This window comes from Molothrus aeneus, chromosome Z, assembly GCF_037042795.1.
Source record: "Molothrus aeneus isolate 106 chromosome Z, BPBGC_Maene_1.0, whole genome shotgun sequence".
NCBI classification, from domain to species: domain Eukaryota; kingdom Metazoa; phylum Chordata; class Aves; order Passeriformes; family Icteridae; genus Molothrus; species Molothrus aeneus.
In genome coordinates, this window is record NC_089680.1 from 339,376 (window position 1) to 364,175 (window position 24,800).

Here is a 24,800-nt window from a genome sequence, read left to right on the forward strand (position 1 = left end):
GGGATTTTGGTTGTCACCTCTCGCTCCTGCTTCTCCCTTTCCTCTGACCAAGGACAGCCTGTTCATCCACCCCTGCAGCCCATGCCAGAACCTCTCTCTGCCCCTTTCTTGGCAGCTGACAGGAATTTTGTCTGTTGGGTCCTGCTGATGGCCAGTGTGGGATTTCACTGATGGAGCTCAGCCCATGAGTCACTGAAACCATGGATCCACTAAGGCTGGAAAAGGCCTCTGAGATCAGGTCCAGCTGTCAGCCAACACCACCAGCATGTTCACCTTAACCATGTCCCCAAGTGCCACAACCACACCTTGTTTGAACACTTCCAGGCAGCGGGACTCCGTCACTTCCCAGCAGCCTGTGCTGAGGCTTGGCAGCCCCTTCCATAAAGAAATGATTACAGATATCCAATCTAAGCCTTCCCTGTCACAGCTTGAGGCTGTTTCCTCTCGTCCTTTCACTTGTTCCCTGTAAGGAGAGACTGGCAGCCCACCTCCCTGAAGATGATCAAAGCATGGGGGAGCTGCAATCAGAGTTCAGTCAGGACAGCCATCAGCTGTCCCAGGAACTGCTGCTGTGGGCTCACGCAGCTCCCTTCTGGGGCAGGTGCTGAATTTCCCTTCCCCTCTGTGGAGCTGGCACTGCTTTTCCTCTGCTGGCCGGCTCGTGCTGCCAGGAGAGATTTGCTGCACACCTGTGGGAGTCCAAAGGTGTGAGACTGGCACGTTGGCAGCCCCGTGCCTGGATGCTGCCAGCTGGCTGTGGCAGAGCCTCGGTGGCTTTGCCAAGGCCTGCTGAGGGCACGGCGCCGTGACTTAGCGAGAGCAGGCTGTCCCCACCCGGGTGAGTCACCGGGAACAGGGCTCTGGGATGCTGGCTCTGGCTCTCAGGAGGGTGTGCCCCACTCACAGCCTGTGTTTCTGCACTGCTGCCTGGCTGCTGGGGTGCTTGGAGGCTCCTCTTGCCTTCCCCTTGGTTGGTGCCCAGGAGAGCTAGCTGGCTAGGGGATGGATTAAGATACACTTTGAGAATTGGTGTCTGAAAAATGGAGAGAGCTGGAAATTATCTTGTCAGTCCGCTGCTGCTGAAAGCGTCTCAAAGTCATGCCTGCACCAAAATGCTACATGTGACTTGGCTGAGGTTTTTTTCTCAAACCAATTATCCTGAGCCTTGAAGGAATTGAGATGTTTGTGCCTGACAGTGGAGGGAAGTAATGGTGTTGTGTGTCTTTGTTGGAAGTACAAAAGTGGGGTATAGCAATCATTTAGCCTCTGTCCTCATCTGGTATAAACTTGAACTGAGTATCTTAAATTGAAATGTGTTTTGATGATGTTTCCTGATGTCAAGAGAACTGCAAGGTATAAATTTATTGTTGTACTTGTGTATGGGATTTTCTGTGCCTGCTTTCAGCTGTGATTCATGGAAGCCAGGGCAGAGTCTGGGAAGCTTAAGTTGATCTTACTTAAAAACACACTCAATTATGTCCTTACAGCTTACCCAAGAGCTCGGGTATTTTGGGAGCTTATAGCAAATCCTGCAGTGAAAACTCTGCCCTTCCCAAAGTCTGCAGCCAAATTGCAGAGTTGCTGGGTTTGCTGTGTGCTGATGATGCCCTGGGGAGTGAATCCCACTGCAGCAGAGGAGCTTGGCCCTGGAGCCAGCAAAGCTTTTCCTGGAGGGATGTAGGTCTGAAAATGAGCTTCTCTTACTGCCTTGGCTCTTTCTTTGCCTTGCAGCTCAAGCATGTTAAACAGATTAATTATTGGGAGGTGTCTGGAGGGTACCACGCTGGGAAGGACTGGCTATTTCATGGTGACTTCTGCAACAGCTTTTGTGTGAATGATTAATTTTGCAAGGGGAAAAAGGCATTTGGAAGAGCTTGTGTTCTGTGCAAGGCTCAAGAGCTGCATGAGATGGTGCACCCCCAGCTTCTCTGTGCCAAGTCCCGTGCCCTGGAGGTATCTGGTGAAGTACCTCTGCACTCCAGCGACCTCACAGTGCCACAGGGTTTGGCGATGAGTCACTAGCGTGAGCCTGATATCAGACTTGCTTTTCTGTTGTGGTTGTCAAAGTTTCAACCAGATATTGGGAGTTGTGTGAAAATACTGATATTCATATAATTGCACAGAGAATCAAGTAACATCTTCTGTGTCCCAATTTTAGGATGCTTGATTTTACAACTTTGGTGTTTTTAATGTGTTTTGAATGTAGAGGAATCTTTCTGAGTAACTGTGTTTTAAAAGCAATTTTCACAAGTTGACTGTATTTTAATGAGCGAAGTTCTCAAATGCTTGAGTGAAGGAGCTGGGAGGGAAAATTAAATATACAGTACTAGGAGCTGATACTCAGCCAATGCCTGTTAATGGTTCTCCAGACAGATGCCCAGCAGCAGATGTTGGGTGTTGTGTGAGAAATGGGCTCCCCAGAGACTCAGGATGAGGGAGGCAGCAGTGCTTCATGCAGGGGCTCAGTTCCCACTGCCTCTGCAAGCCTTTGGGGATGTCCTGGAGATGTCCAGTGTCTGGGGGTGTTCTGGAGATGTCCAGTGTCCTCCATGTGTTCTCTGGGAAGTGTCACAGCTGTGTATTACTCACTGTTCCTTTCCTAGTCCAGAAGAAATCCAGTGTCTGTAACATGGGTGGCCACAGGGCGAGGGACCGGCGAGACGGGATGAGGGTGCAAACAGCCGACAGGAAAATGGATTAACTCAGAGGAGCTTATCTTTCATTGACTCTGCTGCTCTGGCTCCCCCCAGGGAGGAGAAGAACCAGTCCATCATTGTCAGCGGGGAGTCGGGGGCGGGCAAGACGGTCTCTGCCAAATACGCCATGCGCTTCTTCGCCACCGTCGGGGGCTCCGCCAGCGAGACCAACATCGAAACCAAAGTCCTGGCCTCCAGCCCCATCATGGAGGTAAAAGCTGCTTCCTTTCCTTTGTCCTGATCACTCTGTCTTGCCGTCAGTCACAAGGACAGTGAGAATTCCTGGGGGCTTGAGAGACAGGTTTGATTTACAGCATAACAGTGTCCTGGAGCTGGGCTGAAATGCAGAGAGGCACCAACAGCCTCCCTTCAGACCCCAATTTAGACCCCAACGCACCCCAATTGCACCTGCATTTGATGGTCTTAAAGCTGAGCCTGAGTATCCCCAGCACATGTCCAGGAGCTGGGCTTTGTTGGGGCTCCAGAGTGGAGAGCCCAAGCAGTGCAGCTGGCATTGTCAGTGTTTTATCATCTTCTAACTCCTTTGTCACTGCATGGTGCCCCCTAATCTCCTTGTTTTGTTGTACAAACATGGAATAGAGAAAGAGGGATTAATCTGAGATATTTAAATTAATTTTTATTTTTTGTTAGTTTTCTGTTGCTATCGATCATGTACCAGCCTCTTTCCCTAGGCAACAGCAACAGGACAAAGGACATAGTCTTAAGCTGTGCCATGGGAGGTTTAGGCTCGACATCAGCAGGAATTTCTTCATGGAAAGGGTCATCAGGCATTGGAAGGGGCTGCCCGGGGATGTGTTGGAGTGCCCATCCCTGGAAATGTCCAAGGAAAGCTTGGACATGGCACTGAGTGCTCTGGGCTGGTGACAAGGTGGGCATCAAGCACAAGTTGGGCTCAATGGTCTGGGAGGGCTTTCCCAACCCAGATGATCTGTGATAGGGGAATGAGTCTCATTACAAGGAAATCCCTGCTCTGAAGGAAAAGAATTCTTCTTATAAATACAGAAGAAAGGGGAAAATCAGCTTTGTTTTCCTTTCGCTGAAGCCAGATGCTGAAAGTAAATGTCTGAGTGCCTAAATCCCGTTTTGAAGCCATGAAGTACCTTCAGCTGATCTGGGCTTTTCCAAAGCCCATGAAGCTCTTCAGACTCGTGTGACTTTCTTTGCAAGGCAGGAGCCACCAATGCTGCTTTAGTGGAGCGTGGTGTTGTCCTGTGCTTAACCTTAGGCTTGGCTCAGCCTTTAGGGAGGCTTCCCCTCACGGTGCCTCGTGCCAGATTGTCTGACACACACAGAGGGGGTGGCTGATCTGGGGTGAGACACAGCCTGACAAGCAGCACCTGTGGTCTGACACCCATGAGGGTGAGCTGCAGTGTCCAGGCCAGTGGTGCTGCAGGTGAGCAGTAAGAAAAGCCAGCAGGTGTGTGGCTGATGGAGAAAACTGGCTGGTTTTATGTAGGTTTACTCCTGGTTAAGCCTGGTTTACTCCTTTAAACCTGCTTAAACTTTACTCCTTTCCTCACCCATCTCCCCTGCCTCTGTGAAATGTAGCTGCAATACCGGGGGGGGGGGGGGGGGGGGGGGGGCTTAAAACCATCCAAGAAAAAAATTCATGGTGCACACTATTCTTCTATATGACCCCAGAATTTTATTGCTCTAATTTTCCTGCCTGTGTTCAGTTCTGGCTGTAATTTCTAAATGCTGAGGCCAGGCAACCTGCCTGTCTTCATTGGAACTTGATGAGAACATTGCCTATGCAGAAAAAAACATAAAAGAAAACTGCCTGGTTTGCAGAAAAACCCTGAGGTAAAGGGGCTTGTGGGGGAAGGAGACCCATCCAGGGAAGCTGCTGGTGTTGACCCTGAACAATGGTGGGGACATCCTATAAGGTGGAACACAAATATTGAGGCTTTTGGGATGCGGATGGTGTAATTACTGTACAAATATTTGTTGTTATTTGTATGCATTTTTCTCCTATAAAAACCCTTTTCAGTGAAGAGTCGTCCCCAAAGTCACATTGCTCCTCTGCCTTCTGCATCTGGGAAGGGGCTTCCCTCAAAACCTGCTGTGACTTGTTTATATAACACTGATTGCAAATCGAAGTGTTTAAAGAAATTAAAAAATGCAATTGAAATTTAGTGTTTAATTTTGTTTGTTTTATGCAGGCCATTGGAAATGCTAAAACAACAAGGAATGACAACAGCAGCCGCTTTGGGAAATACATTCAGATTGGCTTTGATAAAAGATACCACATCATTGGTGCCAACATGAGGACATATCTGCTGGAAAAATCTCGGGTTGTGTTTCAGGTGAGGAGTTGTGGGGCTTTGTCCTTTTTTTCTTTTGGGTGATGAATTCCAGGAACTCAATAGTCTGGGTCTTTTCTGTGGGTAAGAAAAAAAAATCTCTTTACAAATAGAGCCACAGAATCATTTAGGTTGAAGTGACCTCTAAGGCCACTGAATCCAGCTGTCCCCCCAGCACTGCCACACCCATCACAGAATCATCATCATGGAATGGTTTGGGTGGGAAGGGATTTTAAAGATCACCTCATTCGCCCCCTTCCATGGGCAGGGACACCTTCCACTGTCCCAGGCTGCTCCAAGCCCCATCCAGCCTGGCCTGGGACACTGCCAGGGATCCAGGGGCAGCCACAGCTGCTCTGGGCACCCTGGGCCAGGGCCTGCCCTCCCAGCCAGCAATTCCTAATTGCCAATATCCAACCTAAACCCACTCTCTGTCCATGGGAAGCCATTGCTCCTTGTCCTGTCCCCCCATGCTCTTGTACAAAGTCCTTTTCTAGCCTCTTTGTGATTACATCCCCAAGTGTCACCTCCACATGGCTTTTAAGCCCCTTCAGGGGTGGGGACTCCACCACTGCCCTGGGCAGCTGTGCCAGGGCTGGACAGCCCTTTCCATGGAGGAATTGTTCCTGATAGCCAGCCTAAACCTCCCCTGGCACAACTTGAGGCTGTTTTCCCTTCTCCTGTCGCTTTCTTGGTGGACACAGCTTCCAGATGTGTCTTTTGGACTCAGTCTTGGAGTTCTTTAAGATTCCAACCTGATGAACCTTGTCCTGGGCTAAGGTGTACCTGGGAGACTTGTTAGATAAGGAGCCAGGGAGGACAAATGGAGGCAGCGATGTTCAGTTTTGAAGATGAAGAAGGGCAGGAGAGGGGCTGAGAAGGCTGAGGTCTGCCAGAGCCCATACCTTGGGTTTCTTGTGCAGGCTAAGGAGAGGCTTTCTTAGTTTCTGCTTGGGATGTAGATCAGAAGCTACTGCAAAAATTTTGTCCTTACACAAAAAAAGAGTGCTCCAACTACAAAAACCTTAAAAACCTGACAATTTTGAGAAGCCATGAAGAGTAAGCCACCTTCTTTTATATTACTGTGGGTTTGCAACTCAGTGCTTGCTGCTTCATTCATCCAGAGAGTGATAAGATGTGGAAGGTAATACAGAGTTATTTACTTTCTTTGCCTGATGGGCAGTGTGTGTTGGTCAGGTTCAGCACCTCCTTCCTCCCAGGTGGCAAGGAAAATGTCCTTGTGTTGGTGTCACTGACAGGTCTCGGTGGTGAGAGGCAGGGGATGGGACCAGGGTGGCCCTGGGCTCGGTGTGAAGGGTGGGAGCACTGCTGTGACCCCTCTGTGCCTCTGGTAACTCAGTGTTTCCCCACAGGCAGAGGACGAGCGCAACTACCACATCTTCTACCAGCTCTGTGCCTCCTCAAGCCTCCCAGAATTCAAAGACCTTGGACTCAGTAAGTGCTGGCACATCCCTGTGCCCTGCTGGCTGCTGCCTGGGCCTGAGGGCAGCAGGGGAAGGTGGTGGGGTCAGAAATGCAGGTCCCTGGGGAGGCTGTGTGCCCTGGGAGGAGGGCAGGGGGATGAGACTGCAGGGCTCTGCTGCTGGGTGGAGCACAAGTTTGCTCAGCCCATCTCCAGGGATGTGGCACCTTGGGTGAGTGTGGGTGCCCCCAGAAGCTGTGGCTGCCCCCAGGTCCCTGGGAATGTCTGGGGCTGGGTTGGTGGGGCTTGGAGCAGCCTGAGACAGCGGAAAGTGTCCCTTCCAACCCAAACCATTTTGTGATTCCATGATCTTGTAAAAATCAGCAGTGAAACTGCCGTAGTTTCAGCTGAGGTGAAGCTACATTGCTGTGGTGTTTGCCAGCTGATGCAGGGAGATCATGTGTTAATATTGTACCAACCTTGCATAAGGTGTGTGCTTTAAATCAGATGTGAGTGTGGACTGATCTGGCCAGTGTCTTGGCAGGAGCGGTTGTGTCCTTTGAATTAATGATGTTTCTTTCTTTTTAATGGCTAACTCCTGGAGTGGGTTGGGTTTTTCCCCCAGGATTTGCAGCAAAGCCTCAGTAGAACACTTGATTCAGAGGGTTTGAACTCACAGCAGGTGGTGCAGGGATGAATTTTAATTATTTTTTAATCTTGAATATTTGCTGTTGCTTAGAGGGAAAAGCAAGGTTTAAACCAGGCTTTTAACCTATTTTGAACAGGGAGCAAGGCAGGTTCTGATCCCACCACAGGGTCTTGCAGAAGCTGCCATCCACACTACAGTGGAATGGCAGATGAAGAGAGGGGATTTCAGTTTCTAGGTAATTCTGAGCTTGTCTTAATGACCTTTTGGGTCACGGTAGGCACATTGCTCTCACAGAGCACATCACATGGACCCTTTTCAAGAGTTTATGCCATATTTATGTGCTTCATTTTTAAAAAACATACCCTGGGTAACGATGATGTTTGCTGGCATCTTAAAATTCAGACACAAACTGTTTCAGCTCCTTCTGGGAGATGAGTTGACATGTGAGAGCTCCAGCTGTGAAACCACTGCTCTCTCCTTGGGAACATGTGGATCAGGGGAAATACCAGTCTTACTCATCACAGCTCTCTAAAAGCATCGTCTGTGTTTGTGTGACTGGCGGGAGTGCAGGCTGAGAGCCTTTGCTGTCCTGGCGCATCACCCAGGACACGTTTGTGCAGTTGTGACTGTGGCTCAGCTTCAGCATCTCAGGGATGAATGTGTAACGGCAACAGCTGGCAGTGCAGGAGGAGTGGGTGCCAGGGCCATTAGTTGCAAGGAAGACTTCTTGGGTCCTTTCTAATCAAAATTTGGTGCCAGTGCCTGTCAGTCTCCAGCTGCTCTCTGTGGCACTTTGCATTTGCTGTGTCACAGCATGCCCAGGTGTCCAGCGGGTGTTGGAGAAGCAGCTCTTTCCAAAGGTGAAGGGGTGTGCCCTTGGTGCTTCCTGCCCTCTCACCTTGCAATAGCTGGAAAAAGCCTCCCCAAAATGTTTTGGGGGCTGTCAGATGTGGGGCTGCTCACGGGCTCGGTGGGTATGGGGATGTGGGTCCGTGAGCTGCTCCTGTTGGTGTGACACAGGCTCAGCCCTTGCCTGTGGGATTGCTGGGGCTGGGCAGTGGGCTGTGGGTGCAGAGGTGCACAATTCACTTCTTTTCCTTTCTTTTGAGTGATGTTTTTAATTTCCAGCTTTGCCTTGGATTTACTGGCCTGCTTGAAGATGACTAGTCAGAACTCAGATTTATTTCCTTGTGTGAGCTGTACTTACCTGTCAATCTTGTCTTCCCAAGGCTTACACAAAACAAGAGGTGTTTTGATGTGAAAATCCACTTTTTATTTATTACTCATGGAGGAGGATCTATATTTTTCCATCTGAAAACCAGCAGCTATTGCTTCTCCTTTGGGTCTTACACAAACAGAGAATTGTCATTACTTCCTTTTATGTTGCAAGATGCTGGAAAACAAAAGGAGTCTCTAAATATACAGGAGTCCAGCAGAGCAAACCAGTGTTGGCTTCAGTCAGAGTGATCCTAAAGGGCTTAATTTTAAACTAGAAAGTAAATATTTGACTTTAAATGGTGATGTGCAATGCAAGTGCCTTTTGAAGTGCAGTGTCTGGCTAAATGATGCTTGGGCAGTGGTGCAAGGCAGAAATGTGTTTTATTTGTTTGCAGTGAATCAAAGGGTTTATGTGGTTAAAATAATTACAGAGATCTTGAAATACAGAGATTGGAGTCAGTTATACCAGGGATGACTTGAGGCAGGAGCAGATCCCAGTGTGAATGTTGAAAATTGAAAGCTGAGGTCCTGGTCCCATCAGCCACCAGCAGCAGCACCAGGCTGTGAGTGTGATGTGCTCCACCATGGGCTGGGTGGGCTCCTCTTGTGCTGGGGGACCAGGAGGGACATTGTCTGCCTGACCCCAATCAGCATTTTCTGCCCCTTGTTCCTGATGCACCGGCAATGAGTGAAATTACTGAGATCTCAGGGTTGCAGGGCTTTGTCTGCCAAAAGGAATCAAATGTTTTTCTTTACAGCCTGAAAGTACAGCTAATGCAGAAGCCTGTGGGAGGCCTGGGAAGGGAGGGGGAGCTTCTGGTGGCAATTTGAGTCAAGAAAAATGCAGATTGCAGTGTTTTAAAGGTTACCACTAGGCTGGTGTGGAACACAGTAGGATTTTTCTCTCTATTCACCACGCTTGGGAAATATGTTTGTGCGTGTTAATGAGTGGGTTTTGGCTAATGACTCCTACTCAGTTCAAAACAGGCTCAGGCTGGGGCTGAGAACTGATTCTGGGTGGGGTGGGGAGGCTCTCCAGGGGCTGGGCTCCCCCAGCCCTTGCAGGGAAAAGCTCTGGCAGTGCCAGGGCTCAGCAGCAGCCGTGGGCACACATCTCCCTGCTCTGGGCCTCCTGGGGGGCCTTGTTTTAAGGAGGGGGATTACATGAGCAGCTTTCTTACGTGGACACAAATCCTGCAATCTCTTGTTGTGTTTGCATTGGAAATGCCTCTCAGTCTCCACAGGATTTATTGGTGTCATCCTAGAGTAACTTTGCTAGAGCACAGATGTTCAAGTGGCGTAATGCAGGCACCGTGAGCCATTCTCCATTCCCTTTGCTCCCAAGGATTAAGGCTTTGTGTAGAAAAGGTGTTAAAATACCTGAATTGGTCATGGATGTGTAAAACAGGATGAGGAATTACTGAAAGGAGTTCACCTCAGTGTTTGGAATGGTCTTCCCCCATGTGATGGAGCTGTTACTAGAATCCCAGATACAGCACAGTGCTGCCCTGACTGCACTTGCTGTGCATGCAGAAAAGGTTCCACCACTGCAGGAAGCAGCTACAGCCACTTACCAAGGTTCTGCTTCATCCACCCCTGAGCAAACTGTGGTTCACAGGACACAGGTGTCCTTCAGGGATGGGGCACAGGGAGCATCCAGTGCCCATTCGGGGGAGTGCTGCAGTGGGGTGTGGAAACCACAGTCTGGGCAGAGAGAGAGAAAACTAGATAAGCTTTCCCATGGATTGGTCTGGGGAGAAAGCTAAATAAGCTTTCCCATGGATTGGTCTGGGGAGAAAGGTAGATAAGATTTCCCGTGAATTGGTCTGGGAAGTTTTAGGGAGGTGGAGAGAAAGAATTGTAAACTATCTGCAGGTGGTGTTTTCAACAAGTTGTTTTTCTCATAAGACATCTACCAAAGGGTGTCTTCTTAATTAGCCAATCATGTGAAATGTGTTGATTAAATGACCAATCAGGTCTCCCTGTATTGAAACAGTGTATAAAAGAAGGGGCTCCAATAAACATGGGGTTTCTAGCCTCTTAACTTCTGACCTGGAAACTCTGTTATTTATTATCCGTTCCTGACTCAATTGAGACAGTGGGGAGGACTGCTTGCTCACCTTTTCCTCCTCTTTCTTCTCTCCTAGCTTGTGCCGAAGACTTTTTCTACACTTCTCAGGGAGGTGACACATCCATCGATGGCGTGGACGATGCTGATGACTTTGAGAAAACCAGACATGCCTTCACCCTGCTTGGTAAGGAGTTGCTCTGCTTGAAGCCTGCCCGGCAGAAGCTTCTCGCAATTGCTCTCAGTGTTTTGCCTGAATTATAATGTTCCTGTTGACCTAGTTGGCTTTACTTTGCTCTTTAGTAGGAGCTGCAGAAGTGTTTCTAGCAGCTGTCTGTGGAGCAGCAGTGAAATAGACAGGGATGCAGAATTTAAGAGAAACAATTCTGAAGTCAAAGCAGGGCTGCAGTATTGACTTGCTATTTTTTACCCTGTTTACGAGCAGGAGAAGAGCTATTACTGTGCAGCTCAGTCTGTGTTGTGGTGGAGGGTGATGTCACTTGTTGGATCACAGCGCTGCGCTGGGTAGCTGATTCCTGGAAATAATGAGCTGAGTACATCCCTGCTGTGCAGAGCCCACATGCACACCGCAGCTGCAGGAGCTGTGGCTGTGTCCAGCCCCCGTGCTGGCAGCAGGGGAGCAGAGCTGTTAAAGGAAAAACAATCTGGAAGGGAAAACTTGCCCAGTGTATTTGTATTTATCTGAAACCGTGTTTATAAATCCTGGTCAGTCTCAGTGCCCCTTGGCTCCATTTCACAGGATGGGAGGGGAGCTCATGATATTTAGAGTTGTCTGTGAAATCCCCTGACCTGCTGTGCCTGCAGTGAGTGTGGGGACTCACTGCAAGCTGTAGCGCTGCACTTGTTTCCCCAAAATTTGTCCTCTTTGTGTTTAAGATGGGCCTCATCTCTTTCTCTTTGGGGTCTTATCTTTACCCTCCTCTTGTTCAGCTTGAGTTCTTGTTACCTACTCAAATCAATATGATTCCTGCTTGCTCCAAACTTGCCCACAGGACTGTAATCCCCAGGGAGCTGTCCCCCATCCCCCTGGCATGTGTAGTCTTTCTTTGGTCCCCTCCTCTGGCTCCCCAAGCAGCTCCCCTGTCTCCTTGCTGGTCCCTGGGAAGCCCTGTGAGAGCACCTTCCTCTGGGGCCAGTCTGATGATGATTTTCTGTTCTGCACGTGTTCCTCTCTCTCTGCTTTTCCTCATTTTCCTCCAGTGTTTCCCAGCTCTGCTTCTGTTCATGGCCTGGTGAAATTGCTGCTACAGTTTCCAGTCTTGCCTTTTTGTGTGTAACAAGAAGTCAAATTTGTCTGTAAATCCCCAATCCTAGCCAGGCTTAACTCCAGTTAAGAGTCCTGAGTAAGAGCAGAGCATTGCTGCTTTTAGTAACCTTGAAACATTTCTCACTGTGCTGATAACAGAAATGTCCCGAGAGAGAGAGAGAGAAAGGGAGGCTCTGGATAATTCAGAAACCAGCAGGTGATGTCTCAGACCTTGGGTGGATAATGAGGACACCAGCCTTGAGCACAAAAGGGACACAGAAACCCAGCTGGGATGTTAAAAAAATGCAAGATACGGCAAGAAGGCCATGTGTGGGCTGCTGCTGAGCAAAGCTCCTGCTGGGAATGCCTGTAAAGAAAAATAGATAAAGCAATATATAAATAACATATATAAAACAATAGCATCTTACACTCTCAGTAAAGACCCACAAGTGTCTCTTGTGGAGACACTGGGGAGGGTAAGACAGAGTTCCCCATCCCCTCCCTGGTGATTTGCTGCATCCAGCTGTGCCACCAGTGTGGGGGTGTTGTGCAGGGCTTTAATTTTCCCTTTTTTTTGTGGGACATTGGCAATAAGTGTAATTTGTAATTTGTGTGCTTCAGTTGTCAGCGGACTGTGATGACAGATGAGCAACTCCTTGTTCTGTGAAGGCTGCAGAGCCCCTGTAACTCTGATCCTGATTGTTCACTGCATCCTTGGGCTTGAGTGTATTAAACCCACCCATGTTAAAATTGAGAGTTTATGGTGTATTTGCTGGGAGAAGCCTCATGATTCTGAAAACCAATTGCCTCGGAAGGAAATCAAACACTGCAAGCACTTTCAAATAAACTTAACATCATGTTTCATTTTCCTTTGTGACAATCAGCTGTCAATTGTTCCCGCAGGAGTGAAGGAGTCTCACCAGATGACCATTTTTAGGATAATTGCTGCCATTCTGCACCTGGGGAACTTGAAGATCCAAGGGGAGCGAGACGGGGAGGTCTGCAGTATATCGGTAGGTGACCCTCAGGAGCTCCCACGTGGGGAGCTTGGTGTGCTCAGGAAAGCCCTTTTCCTCCTGGCTTCCTTGGCCTTTTTTTGAAAGCACATCACAAGTTCCTAGTTGCTCTGTTTGTCCTGGGAAATAATGCATTTTTCCTCCTCTCTAGCCAGCCTGCAAGCGAGGTTGTTCAAAAACTGCTCGTATTCCTGACATCCCAACCCACCTTAGCTCTTCCTGCTTCCTTAGAGCACCCAGTGCAGGGTCTTGGGGACTTATGACACTGATGGTGACACCACCAGCACAAGGTGTGATGCTTTACAACCACTTTCCTCCAGGCAAAGCCATGAAGCTGTTGCTTGTAACTTGGCCAAAGGAGCACTGCGTGGTTAATTAGCAAAAATAAGGAACACTAAAGACACCTTAGAGGCAGTTTTTCTGTTTCTGTGTTTGTTCAGAGGTGGGGAAAAGTAAAGCAATTATATGGAAAATACTGTCTTGTAAATTATCACTGCATCCCAGGCTGGGTCGTTTGTTCCTAATTAAAGTATTAAAAGGGTTCTGCACACACTTCAGTGTTACCCTAGAGATAATGTGGTGTTCAGTGTGAGATGCTAGAGGTAATTTACTTGATATTTGGCAACATGGATATGTGAAGGCTGCCTGCTTCAACAATGTTGAGTTCTGTTAATGAAGCTCATGTTGTTTAATTACCTTCAAATATAATTGCAAGGTATTAAATCAATTCTGGTACAACCTTGACTCTGGTCAAAAAGGTATTGTAGCAATAAAACATCCTAGAATTCTTGTAAAATGCACTTTTTTTCTGCATCCCCAACCCCATCCAGTGTTTCTAAGTACACTTACCTAACTGGAAACAATTTACTTCCTATAGATATGTATTATTTCACAGGGGAGGGGGAAATTGTTTTCTTGTTTTCCAAAAGGCAGAGCCTGCTGTCTGACCACAATAGAGACTCAGAACTGCTTTGTCTTAATTTCAGAGGGGGGAAATACATTGCACTAAAGAAAATGAAGTTCACATTTCATTTTATTAATTGTGCAAAGCCTAAGCCCTTCTGGTAATGCACGATTTATTGCTTTGCTATTCAGGATGGAGCTATTTTGTAAAAGGCATGGTGTCCTGGCATACCCTAAGCTTTAGTCTGAGGCACAATCAGGATTTCTCTGGGGCAGGGTGTAGCTGCAGCTTGAGGAGGAGTGGAGAATTCTTTTTGCTGTGGAAATGTGCTTTTTGTGAAAGCTGAGAGCTCAAGGATAACCAGAGCAGGGCCAGGTAGCACCATCCAGAGCTTTGTGTGAGCTGTCCCACCCTGTCCACGAGGACTCCCACATCTGATGGGCGTCACTGCATTCCCACTCCCGTCCCCCCACAGAGACACAGCTTTCCTAGACAGTTACAAACCCCACCGTTCCTTGCGCAGAGCTGTGAACTTGGGTGTCAAAATGCCTCTTTTGGGTGTCACCAACCTGCTGACTTTACTTCTGGTCCCCCCCCTACCTCCCTCCCAGAGCGAGGACGAGCACCTGAGCAGCTTCTGCAGCCTGCTGGGCGTGGAGCACAACCAGATGCAGCACTGGCTCTGCCACCGCAAGCTCGTCACCACGGCCGAGACCTACGTGAAGAGCATGTCCCTGCACCAGGTGGTGAACGCCAGGAACGCCCTGGCCAAGCACATCTATGCCCAGCTCTTCAACTGGATCGTGCAGCACATCAACAAGGCCCTGCACACCACTGTGAAGCAGCACTCCTTCATCGGCGTGCTCGACATCTACGGGTAGGCACCTCCTCAGCTCCCCGGGCTGCCCTGTGACTCCTTTACAGCTTGTCTTCACCTTCCTGCAAAGCACACCCTGCTTTGTCTGGGGGCAGGTGGTGGGAATGATGGAAAGGAGCACAAAAAAAAAAAAAAAAGTACTGTGTGGTTTGCAGTTTTGATCCTCCTTCAGAGTGTGCAGCCCTCAGCACAAAATGGTCTGTGTGAGCACTGGGTTCTGGGATTTACCTCCCATGCCTTTCCCATCTGGAGTTCCTGTCTCCTGTGCTGTTTAAAGCAACCTTAAAGAGGAGCTGGGATAAAGGTGCTGCTGTGGAGAGCAAAGACTGCCTCACCTTGCTGTGGGGTTTGAGGACACTCCTTCACTTCATCTGTGAAGCCACTGCTGCAGGGCCCTGGTGCAATGAGAGCTTTCAGAGGGGCTTGGGAACCTGTGGTGGGGATGTCAGGTGCAAAAAGCTCTTCCAAATCTTGCAGCCTGTGCCCTCAGGGGCTGTGAGCTGCTTTAAAATTGTTCTGGTACCTGTTACTGCCTGGTTTGTCATCCTGAGTGGTGGTAGAAGAGGGATGTGAGAGTTGTCTGAGCTCAATTTAGCTGAAGTGCTGCAAAGAAGCAGAAGAAGATGGAGGAGAAAGGAAGGGATTCTGTCAGTTGTGGGGTGGAAAAGGAAAGAGAACTTGTGGGTTTGGGTTTTACCCTCCAGTTTTCCAACACCTTTTTTTTCTGGGACAGTGGAAGGTGTCCCTGCATGTGGGGACTGGATGACCCTAAAAGGTCCCTTGCAACCCAAACCCTTCTGGGATTCTGTGGTTCTCAGTGGGACAGCAGTGGTCTCCTGTTCTCCTGACCACATCCAGGTGCTGAATTGCTCCTGTTTTGGAGGGGAAGGGGGAATGGACAAGTTGCAGCTGCTCCAGGAGCCAGTCTCTAACCCAGGGCAGTCACTGTGCTTGCTCAGTCCCCAATCCTGTGTCCTCTGAAGGTCTGTCAGCTCTAGGAGAGCCTCAAGCTGAGAATGAAATCCTGCCAAAGCAGTTCTGGATCAGAACAAACAAGCAGTGGGATTTTAGGGCTAAAACACTCACACAATTGCTGGAACTGGGTCTTGTGTACAAACCCTCCCATGAAGTTTCTACAGCTACTGGTGTTTGGGATGATAGTTTTGACATCTGGACAACCAGAGCAGCAGAAAGGATGCCAGAAAGTGCTGGAGCAGCAGTGCAGCCCCCCTGGTTGCTGGTCTCCATCCATAGCTGCTGTCATGTGGCAATGTTTGCAGGAGCACTGCTATCAAGGATTATAACCACACAGTTCTCTTTGGTTTGGGATTTCAGTGGGAATGGCTTGAGGTTGTTCTCTCCGGTTTGTAACATTCTGGGCTCACTTGGGAAGATCTTAAATACAGTACAGTCTGGTTCAAAGGCTGTAGGAGATAGAGAAGCTGTTTCCCATCTCTTTTCTATGAGATAGAGAAGCTGTTTTCCCCCACAGAAACTTGTGCAGGCCGGAGTGTGACAAGTAAAGCTTTGAGATGGAGCCCTGTGGGTGATGGTGGGTCCATACAGAAAATTGGATGCCTGAATTAGAGGATCAGACTTTCAGAAATCTGAATGAAAGGAGGCTTGAGGATAAAGCTCATGAAAGATTAAGCTGGGCTTGAAAATCTGTTAGTGTGGAAGAAAAACCTCCTTCAGCTGCCTGTCCAGTGTGTGGGCCAGCAGGGGCTTTCAGCCCTGGTGACACCAGCAGGGCTTTTCCACAAGGACCTGTAGGTCCTACTAAAGAGGCAGATTTGCAGGGGAAGATGTCCATGTGGGAGTCTGGTGTTCTAAAATGACCATGAATCCCTTTTGTAAATGGGTGTTGCTGTCTAAATGCTGAGTAATTTACAATGTGGGGAATATGGGTGTTGATGGCCTGACTCTGCTGAACTTTAAAGTGGTTTGGTTCTCCTAACTCATGTGTTTTTTGAGCTTTAATGCATTTTTCTAACTAACAGATGCTTTTTCCCCCCCAAATGGATGTTGTTTTGTCCTTTCCTTTGGGAGAGGGGTTGAGCTGGAAAGGCAGGGAGCCTGCATCAGCTTCACAGCACATCCTTGACATCCTCAGAGCTTCTGTCCCAGTGCCCCTGGGGAAGGACTGTCCCTCTGGGTGGGATTTCTAGGGATGGGATCCAAACAGAGGGTGCAGGAGCTGCAGGGTTTTTCTTCCAACTTTCCAGTGCTCGACTTTGCATCCTTAATTCTCTGTTCACACTGAGGTGAGAGGGTGCAGCACTGAAAGCCTTTCTGTATTTATTGAAATGGTGTTATTTGCTGTAGCACCAATACTGAAGTCAGTCAGAAGAGTGGATTCATGTGGCACTCCTGGACTTGGTGGGGATGGTTTGTTCCCCCTCTTGTTTGCCAGGTGAAACGTGAACACCCAGGCAACCAGCTGTGTGCTGGACTTATTCATGAACTTTAAATATTTTAATACAAACCTTGGTGCTTCAGAGGACTTAGGAGAGACCAGCAGAATGGGGAGCAACAGAAAAACCAAAGTGCAGCATTTGCTCCTTGAAAATCTACTTACAAGAGCTGTCCCCAAGCTAGATGTGCCTTCCAGGGACCCACAGTGATGGGCTGGAGTGGTGAATATGTTTATTTTTTCCACCAGATTACAGTGCACTAAAATGAATAGAGACCCAACAGGCACTGTTTTGCTTTTCCCATCAGGATGTTGCCCTCAGTGCAGTCACTCTGAGCAGGTAGGGCCTCCTGGCGTGCACACACGTAGGGCTGGCGACTAATCTGCTTTGTCAATTAGCAAAGTGTGCTAGTAGATTCCCTTAATTAGCAGCTTTGTGAGATCTCCCTCGGAGCTGGAGTTGTACAGCAGCTCTGCCCCCGGCTGGCACTCACTGGGAGGGTTCATAAATCACATCTGGTGTCTCGGAAGGGGAGAAGTTTCCACTCCGATTTCTTTTCCTCACTGACTCCTGCCCTCATTGCCTTTTCCCACCTAGCTCGCGGTGCCTCTCCATCTGTGTTTTAATTAAATCTTTCCTTGCCCTGTTGCTGTGGTCATGCCTGCAGCAGCTGGTATTTCCAAAGAGTCCTGGGATGCCACATTCCTTGAGTGGCAAGGGCTGGAGGTGCAGATTGGCTCAGCTACACCACCACAGAGGGATCGAGCGCAGAGGGGGCTCTCCAGGGACACATCCACCACTGAGGGCCATGACACGTCTTTAGTGTCATTATTTGTTGTCCCAGGCACCAGATTCTGTTGCATTAAAGACTGTTACGCCCAGTTTTTGGGAAGGGGATGGGTTAAGCATCCTCTGCTTGGCACAGGTGGCACCAGCTGCTGGACACACAGAGGGAAAGAAGTCCCAGGTTTCCTCAAGGACTGTGGGGGTGATAAAAGCACAAAACCAGCTCATTTCTCCCATTCCCCTTTTTCTTTTGCCATTTGGCATTGCATTTCCCCGGGGATTCTGGCATTTTGTGTGGTGATGGCATTGTCACCTGGAAGTACCCGGGGAACAACTGCATCGCCTGGGTAACAGCAGGGTGGTCCTCGGGAAGTGGCAGAAGTTCTGATAATTATGAGGAAGAGAGGCTGGAAAGAAAGGGCTTCATTCATTCAGTGTTTAAAGACTGTTCTGCCAGCTCCTACAGTGCCTATTACCCGAACAATTATTTAGTCACATATTTATCATTACAGCAGCTTACTCATTGAACACAGGAAGCCTTCCCACTTCTCCCCTTGATTTAATCCTTACAGTCATGTGTCAAAGACTTCTTTTTTTCCCTTCCCCCTTCCAACTGTGCCTTAAAAATAGAAATATAAAACACATAATTCCCAGTGGTAGCTCAAAATACCCTCTTTGGGTTTTAAGAGCAAGCCTGGCTACCTGTGCCTGTCCTTAGGTGTTGTGTGCTTCAGCCTCAGGGGCTCTGCTGGCTCCCTGCTCCTTACCTGTAGTCTGCCTTACTAAAACTGCATATTTTTTCCTTTCTAATTGTGACAAAGAAGCTATTTTTGGGCCTTTTTTTGGAGCTGATCGGTGGCAGGGTGAGATAATGTTTCGGCTTGGTGAGTTGTGGAAGTCCTGGTGAAGAGGTGGATCACAGAGTCCAGCACCAAGGACCCTCTAAGGGTCCTCTAAAGAATGAGGAGTTGGAGCTGAAATCACCATTTTCCCCCTTCTCCCTTCCAGAAGTTGCTTACTCACGTGTGTCTAATTTTTGTGCTAACGGGGATGCAGTACAGAAGCTATAATTACAAATTTAATACCTTCTTTTTTCTGCTCTATTAAATTCCATTAAAAGTAGCATGCTGGGTCTTTTAAGACAGCAGCTACTGTTTCTTCATCACCTTTGCAGTGAATGTATTTGGAACTTAATATTTCATAATATTTTTCCCCAGGAGAGGCAGTTACATTTCTTGTCTCAGGCAGAGCTCATGGGCAGGAAGCTGCAGTCGTGCCAAATGTCTCATTCGTGTGTACCAGGAGGGACCTCTTGAATCCCTTGAGTTGTGCCAAGAAAAGAAAGATGTTTTGAGGAAAAAAGTGTAAATTTAGGATAGGAGGAATGGGAAGGAGGTTTGAGTGCTCCCCGTCACATGGATGGCACCATTGCAGGAAAAATTAAAAAAAAAAAAAAATTAAAAAAGAAGATTTTGAGACAAAGCAACGCCTAATGCTGATTTATTCATTGCTTTGCAGGTTTGAAACTTTTGAAGTGAATAGCTTTGAACAGTTCTGTATCAACTATGCCAACGAAAAGCTCCAGCAGCAGTTCAACTCGGTAAGGTCAGCTTGGAAATTTTCCATAAAACCGAGCAGAAAATGTAACTAGGCAGGATTGTGGTGTGTCTGGCTTCTGCTCTACAGCATTCACCTGCAGCCTGGACAGATCATGTGCATCCTTGGGATGCCCCTCTCCCAGACATTTCTCTGCAGTGGTTCTGGATATTCCTATCAAGTTGGAAAATGTTGCTTAGTTGATGTAGAAATGTGATCCTGGAAATGGATTTGCATGTGGTTTGTGCAAAGGCTCACATATTGCTCGGAATAAGTATGAAATCTGCCTTTTTCTTGGTGCTGTTTCAATCCTAAAACAAAACCTAGGTGGTCTCATGCTGATTTCCAGTGTGAATTAAAATAAGTTATGGGTGTGGAAACCTTCCCATTAAGCATGGCTTAAGCCTGTGAGATGAAAACTCTGTATTAAATAACAGAATTAGAAACTCTCCCCACTTTTCACTTGGACATGCCTCACAAAACCCAGAACTGTTCCTATTTTATTAGAAACAAACATTTACCTTCACTGGAAATGGAACCAGTAAGGAGTTGTCTTCTGCTTGGGTTGTAAGTAGGGAAAAAAATACTGTTAATTTCAGGATACAGGGGAAAACTTGTTAAATTTGAGCATTTAAGTACTGCAGATTAGTTTGGCCCTTTGAAGCCATATCTTATGCATGGACATGAACATTTGCAGTCTATCTAATGCATCAGATAGATCACTGCTGCTAAAAATGAAAAGTAAATTATGGATTGTATTTGCACTATTCATATCTTACTTGGTATGTCTAACTATCACTTCTGAAGCTTATAAATTCAAGCTCCAAGATGACATGTTTGAAGAGATTTTAAAAAGCTATCTTTGAAGGGAAAAAAAAAGTGCATTTGAAAAATCATTTTTTAATATGCTCTGGAGTATCTCAGAAATAGCCAGAGACAATTTATCTGCTTGGGCAGAGGTCTGAGATACGTAAGCCTTGCAAAGATTTTTTTATTATAGGTTCTTTTAAATCAGAGTTTTCAATAGAAGTGTCCCTGAGTCAGTCAGATGCTGCTGCTGATATCCCTTGTGGGATGATGGGCGCTCTTTGTGGAGCCCTGCTCGCAGATGGGGACACGGGCTTCCAGCCCTGCCTGGGCTCCCAGCTTGTGAACCCGCTTCAGGTCACTGCTTTAATCAGCAGAGCAATAAAGCAGAGGAGGATTTTTGTCAGCCCAAGAGACAGATGTGTCACTGCCACACCAGTGTATGGCTCCCACCTCGTTGCAGTGACAGCTTCAGCCACTTTGTAGTGAAAGTAATTTCAAGCCTTATTTTTCCCTGCGCCGTGGTTTCCCGTCGTGACGGTTTTGTTTCCCTGGCCAGGAAAATGGGCTGTGTGAATGTGCGGGCTGTAGGTGAGGGCACCTAGAGCCTCTGGGTGTGCTCATGGAATGCTGAAGTCCAGCAGGGACAGGGGGAAGGGGCTGCGCTCTGCAGGCTGGGCGCACACTCAGCGGCTCTGCTTTCTCCCACTCCCAGCACGTGTTTAAGTTGGAACAAGAAGAGTACATGAAGGAGGGAATCCCCTGGACTCTCATAGACTTCTACGACAACCAGCCCTGCATAGACCTGATAGAGGCCAAGCTGGGGATCCTGGACCTGCTGGATGAAGAGTGCAAGGTAAGGAGGACCTCCCACCTTCTCACCCGTGTCTTTGTCTCTGTAACACATCAAAGAATGGGCTTTAATCTCTGGTGTCTTGCAGGTGGGTAAACATCTCCTTTCACATGTGTTGCTGCTGTGCTCATGGCAAGAGTAGGCTTGAGCTGGGATTTGCTTTGGTTTGGAACATTCAGAGTCTCCTGGGCATGTGTTTGCTCCAAACCCAGGCACCTGCACTCACTCTGTACAGCCAGTGCTTGTGTGTCTGGCCTGGCTGTGCTGAGGGACAGCTATTCACCTGATGTCTTTGGCATTGCCCAAAAGGAGCTGGAGCTCCTCTCAAGCCTTATTTTGTCTCAGGGGAAACCTGTCTTCTTGCAACAGCTCTTTAGGGCAAAACTCATTGCATTTAGTGTGCAGACTTCAGAGTGGTGATGTTGGAGAGCAGTCTGCTGTCTTTTGCCCTCTCTCTCTCTCATACTGGGCAAAGTGAAATCTTGTTTGAAAATTGAGAAGAAAAGCCAGAGTGGCAAACCTTGATGACAATCCAGAAGAAAGGCTGGGCTCCTTGTTCACACATTGCTCAGCCATGAATAATCAAATATACCTAGGAACAAGGAATGTCAGAGGGCAGGTTTCCTTGGGAAGCTGGGATGCCTGTTTTGAAGCTCTTTGATGCTGGAGATGGATGTCCTGTTGGAAGGGGATGGCGATGTCTTCCTGCTGGGTGTGGCTGCCTTGAGGAGCCTCAGCCTGGTGTTGCTGTGGGGTATTGCTGTGAGGTTGTCCTCAGGAAGGGTTTCCATTGAGGCTCGGGTGTGTTCTGTGCCAGGGAATGTCATTCTGACTGTGGGAGGGCCCTGAGTGTTTCTGAACAAAGGCAGGGAAGAGTGAGACAAAGTGCTGGGAGAGCTGAGGTGGATAAAGGGCCCAGCTCACCAGCACAGCCAAGGTGATAAGAAGGACCCAAGGAATTCTTGTGGGGTTTGTGGGACAGGACAGATCTGGTGGCTCAAAAACACAAGTGTCATGTTGTATCAGAGGGAAAGGGTTGGGATCCATTGTTCAGGCTTTTTTCCCTGGACAAGGATGTAGCACCTGTGTTTGTCTGGAAGAGGGGTGACCTGTGAAGTGTTTGCTGCCCTCCAGGTACCAGGGCTGCCTTCCCAGGCATGGCAGGGCTGTCCCAGCCTGCACATCCCATGAGCTCAGCCCTGGTCTGAGCTACAGACACTCTGGCTTTGTCTTTGGGGGAGCCAGAGGTGGGGCTTTGCCCTTTTCAAGTCTGCTCTCACAAAATCTCCTTAAAAATGAGAACAAATCACACTTAATTTTATGTCCTTAAAAACAGCGTCTCAGTCAGTGTTGGTTTGGAAGGAGGTCAGATTATTTGCTTGATATTCAGCACCATTTAATCTGCTCTCTGTGCTGTCAAGCCAGTTAAATTCTGCAGACTCAGACTGTCTCCTGGATGCTGTGGGGACCATAAGGGAAGTTTCTCTGGTGTTGGGAGTCACACCCTTGGCTCCTCTCTGGAGCACCTGGCACTGGTTGCTGCTGGTGGCATTGCTGGTGGCGACATTGCAGCTCCCACGTACCCGCAGTAGATTTACCTGGTGCTACTTTTTTAGTCCATACTTTTTTTGACGAAAAAAACCCCCACAAACAAAAATACAAAAAAAACCCCCAAAAAAACCAACCCCAAAAGCCCCATATCAAGATGTATTCCCTCCCTCTTCTCATCAAATCCCAATTATCTGGGTGTTTACCTGTCAGTGGGAGATGCTGTCATTAGTCACAGGCCCTCATTACCGGCCCTGTAATCGCCTCTTTTATAACAACCTGCAAGTGTTCTCCAGATTTATGAAAATTTCAGCAAAACCTGTCAGCTGAATGCAGCAGTTTATGGATGAAAGCCTCCACCCCCGTGGCAGTGTTTCAGCTCCTGGGGTGGGACCACAATAAGGTAATTACACGCCACCTTGTTAGAACCTAACAGAGGATGAAAACACTCTGGGACGTGAAACGGCACCAGGGGAATATTTGGTACATAATGAAGCATTAGTGCAAATGCAGAGGGTTTGTTACTAATGTTCTCACTTCACAGTATGGGGTTTTTTTTATCCTTAATGTGTGGTTGGAGAGGAGGTGGCTGGGTATGTGCTGAAGCAGTTCAGGAAGTGGAGGTCATAGCAGAGTCTTGTTGCTGTTTAGGGAAAAATTGACGTAAGAATTGGCAGTGAAAGAGAGGGCCCTTGAACTGGGGTTGGGGTGTTAAGGACTAAACCTGCCTCCTGAAAGCTACTGAGAAAAGGCCTACTTCTTAAAACATACTTTAGGATATAGAATTGTGGAATCACAGAATCACAGAATGGTTTGGTGTAGATTTAAAGATCATCCTGCTCCACCCCCTGCTCCACCCCTTCCACTATCCCAGGCTGCTCCAAGCCCAGTCCAGCCTGGACTTGGTCACCCTCCACTCTTGCAGGTGACAATTCCTTGCCAATACCCCCTCTAACCCTGCCCTCTGGCAGTGGGAAGCCATTCCCCCTTGTCCTGTCACTCCATGTTTTGTGAAAAATCCCCCTCCAGAGGAGAGATGCTTATGTTTGGTTTTTTTTAAAACAGCTTTGTAATATAGGAGTTGGAAGCTGTTCTAGAATTATTAAGGTTGGAGGTGGCTTCTGGAGCTCATTTGGTCCTTTGTCCTTGGTCTACCTGGGAAACCTTATAACCTCTCTGAGCTGTGTATTCTGCTGAGGGACCCTGGAGTCTCCTTAAAGAGCCTTTTCCCTGTTTTCTGCACTGGAGTTTCACCTGCCTGGGTCTGTAGCTTTTAGGACCTCTTGGTTTTGCTCTGATGCCAGAGGAGCAGTGAGAGTTCATGTCCCCTGTTCAGAAGAAGCTCTGGCCAAGGCCACCACAGTGCTGGGATGCTGATGTGCTGTAGCACAAACTGATGAGCCCAAAGAGGTGGGAAAGGGTGGAAAGGCATCCAGGAGAACCCTCCCCTTGGTGAGCTATGCAGGGTGGGTGCAGTCACCATGGGGCCAAGGGGGAAATAATCTGGGAAAGGAGTAGAGCCTGTCAGAAGGAATGAAAGATGGAGGCTGTCTTCTCTAAATCCAGTTCTGGGAAGATTGGTTGGATATCTGGAATAGTTTCAGAATATGGTTGCCCTTGTGGAGGGAGTTACTTTGATGGGGAGGACAGCACACTTTGGAAGACTTGAATTCTGAGGAGACATGTGGGATGACTCGCACTCTCTGAAGAGGACCAGCCAGTCGGGGTTGGTTTTCCAAGGGATTTAAATTGTCCTTAGAGGAAACAGGAAACCCTCAAAAATGCAGTTGAGCCTCTGTCAAAGCTGGGTGAGCTGTCTCGTTTTCAGATTGAAGCTACATGCCATGTGAGCATGCTGCTTGTCTTCCAGACACTTCCCGAGTGCCTTGAACAGTGCTCTCTGGCACAGGGTGGCATTTTTGGAGCTGTCCTGTGCAGGGCCAGGAGTTGGACATTGCTGGTCCTTATGGGTCCCTTTCAGCTTGGGATATTCAGTGGTTCTGTGGTTCTGTTTGGGAGTACAGTCAGAGGTTACCATGGGTGCCCAGGTTTCTCCATAAGGTGTCCTGCTACCTCTCTGTTTCCTTGCTTCTGCCTTGTCATGGGAGTGAGAATGAAAAAAATAATGAAAAAAAAAGTGTCCATTTCCATTAAGTACAACCAAAAGTGTTCAATCAAGAGCAGGCTGATTGGAAGGTTCACTTGTCAGAGTTGTCATCATTGTCCAAGATTTGTGAGGGGTCTTTCTGCTGGTGGAGCAGCCTGACCCTGAGGCTGCCAAGGGGGAATGTGTCTCACCAAACCCCCCAACTCCCTCGCGTTCTTGACTCCCCTGTGGCTCCATGCTGTGTTCC

At 48.2% G+C, this 24,800-nt stretch overlaps 1 protein-coding gene across 1 annotated transcript in view; it reads left to right on the forward strand.

Moving 5' to 3' along the window:
* MYO5B (myosin VB) overlaps positions 1 to 24,800 on the forward strand; it is a 145,863-nt gene that overhangs the window by 46,229 nt on the left and 74,834 nt on the right. Inside the window, exons 5-12 of the mRNA XM_066569163.1 lie at positions 2,751 to 2,907; positions 4,880 to 5,023; positions 6,394 to 6,475; positions 10,458 to 10,565; positions 12,549 to 12,658; positions 14,177 to 14,442; positions 19,161 to 19,242; positions 20,761 to 20,901. Of these exons, the coding sequence (XP_066425260.1) occupies positions 2,751 to 2,907; positions 4,880 to 5,023; positions 6,394 to 6,475; positions 10,458 to 10,565; positions 12,549 to 12,658; positions 14,177 to 14,442; positions 19,161 to 19,242; positions 20,761 to 20,901 (1,090 nt within the window). The remainder of the gene's footprint in view (positions 1 to 2,750; positions 2,908 to 4,879; positions 5,024 to 6,393; positions 6,476 to 10,457; positions 10,566 to 12,548; positions 12,659 to 14,176; positions 14,443 to 19,160; positions 19,243 to 20,760; positions 20,902 to 24,800) is intronic.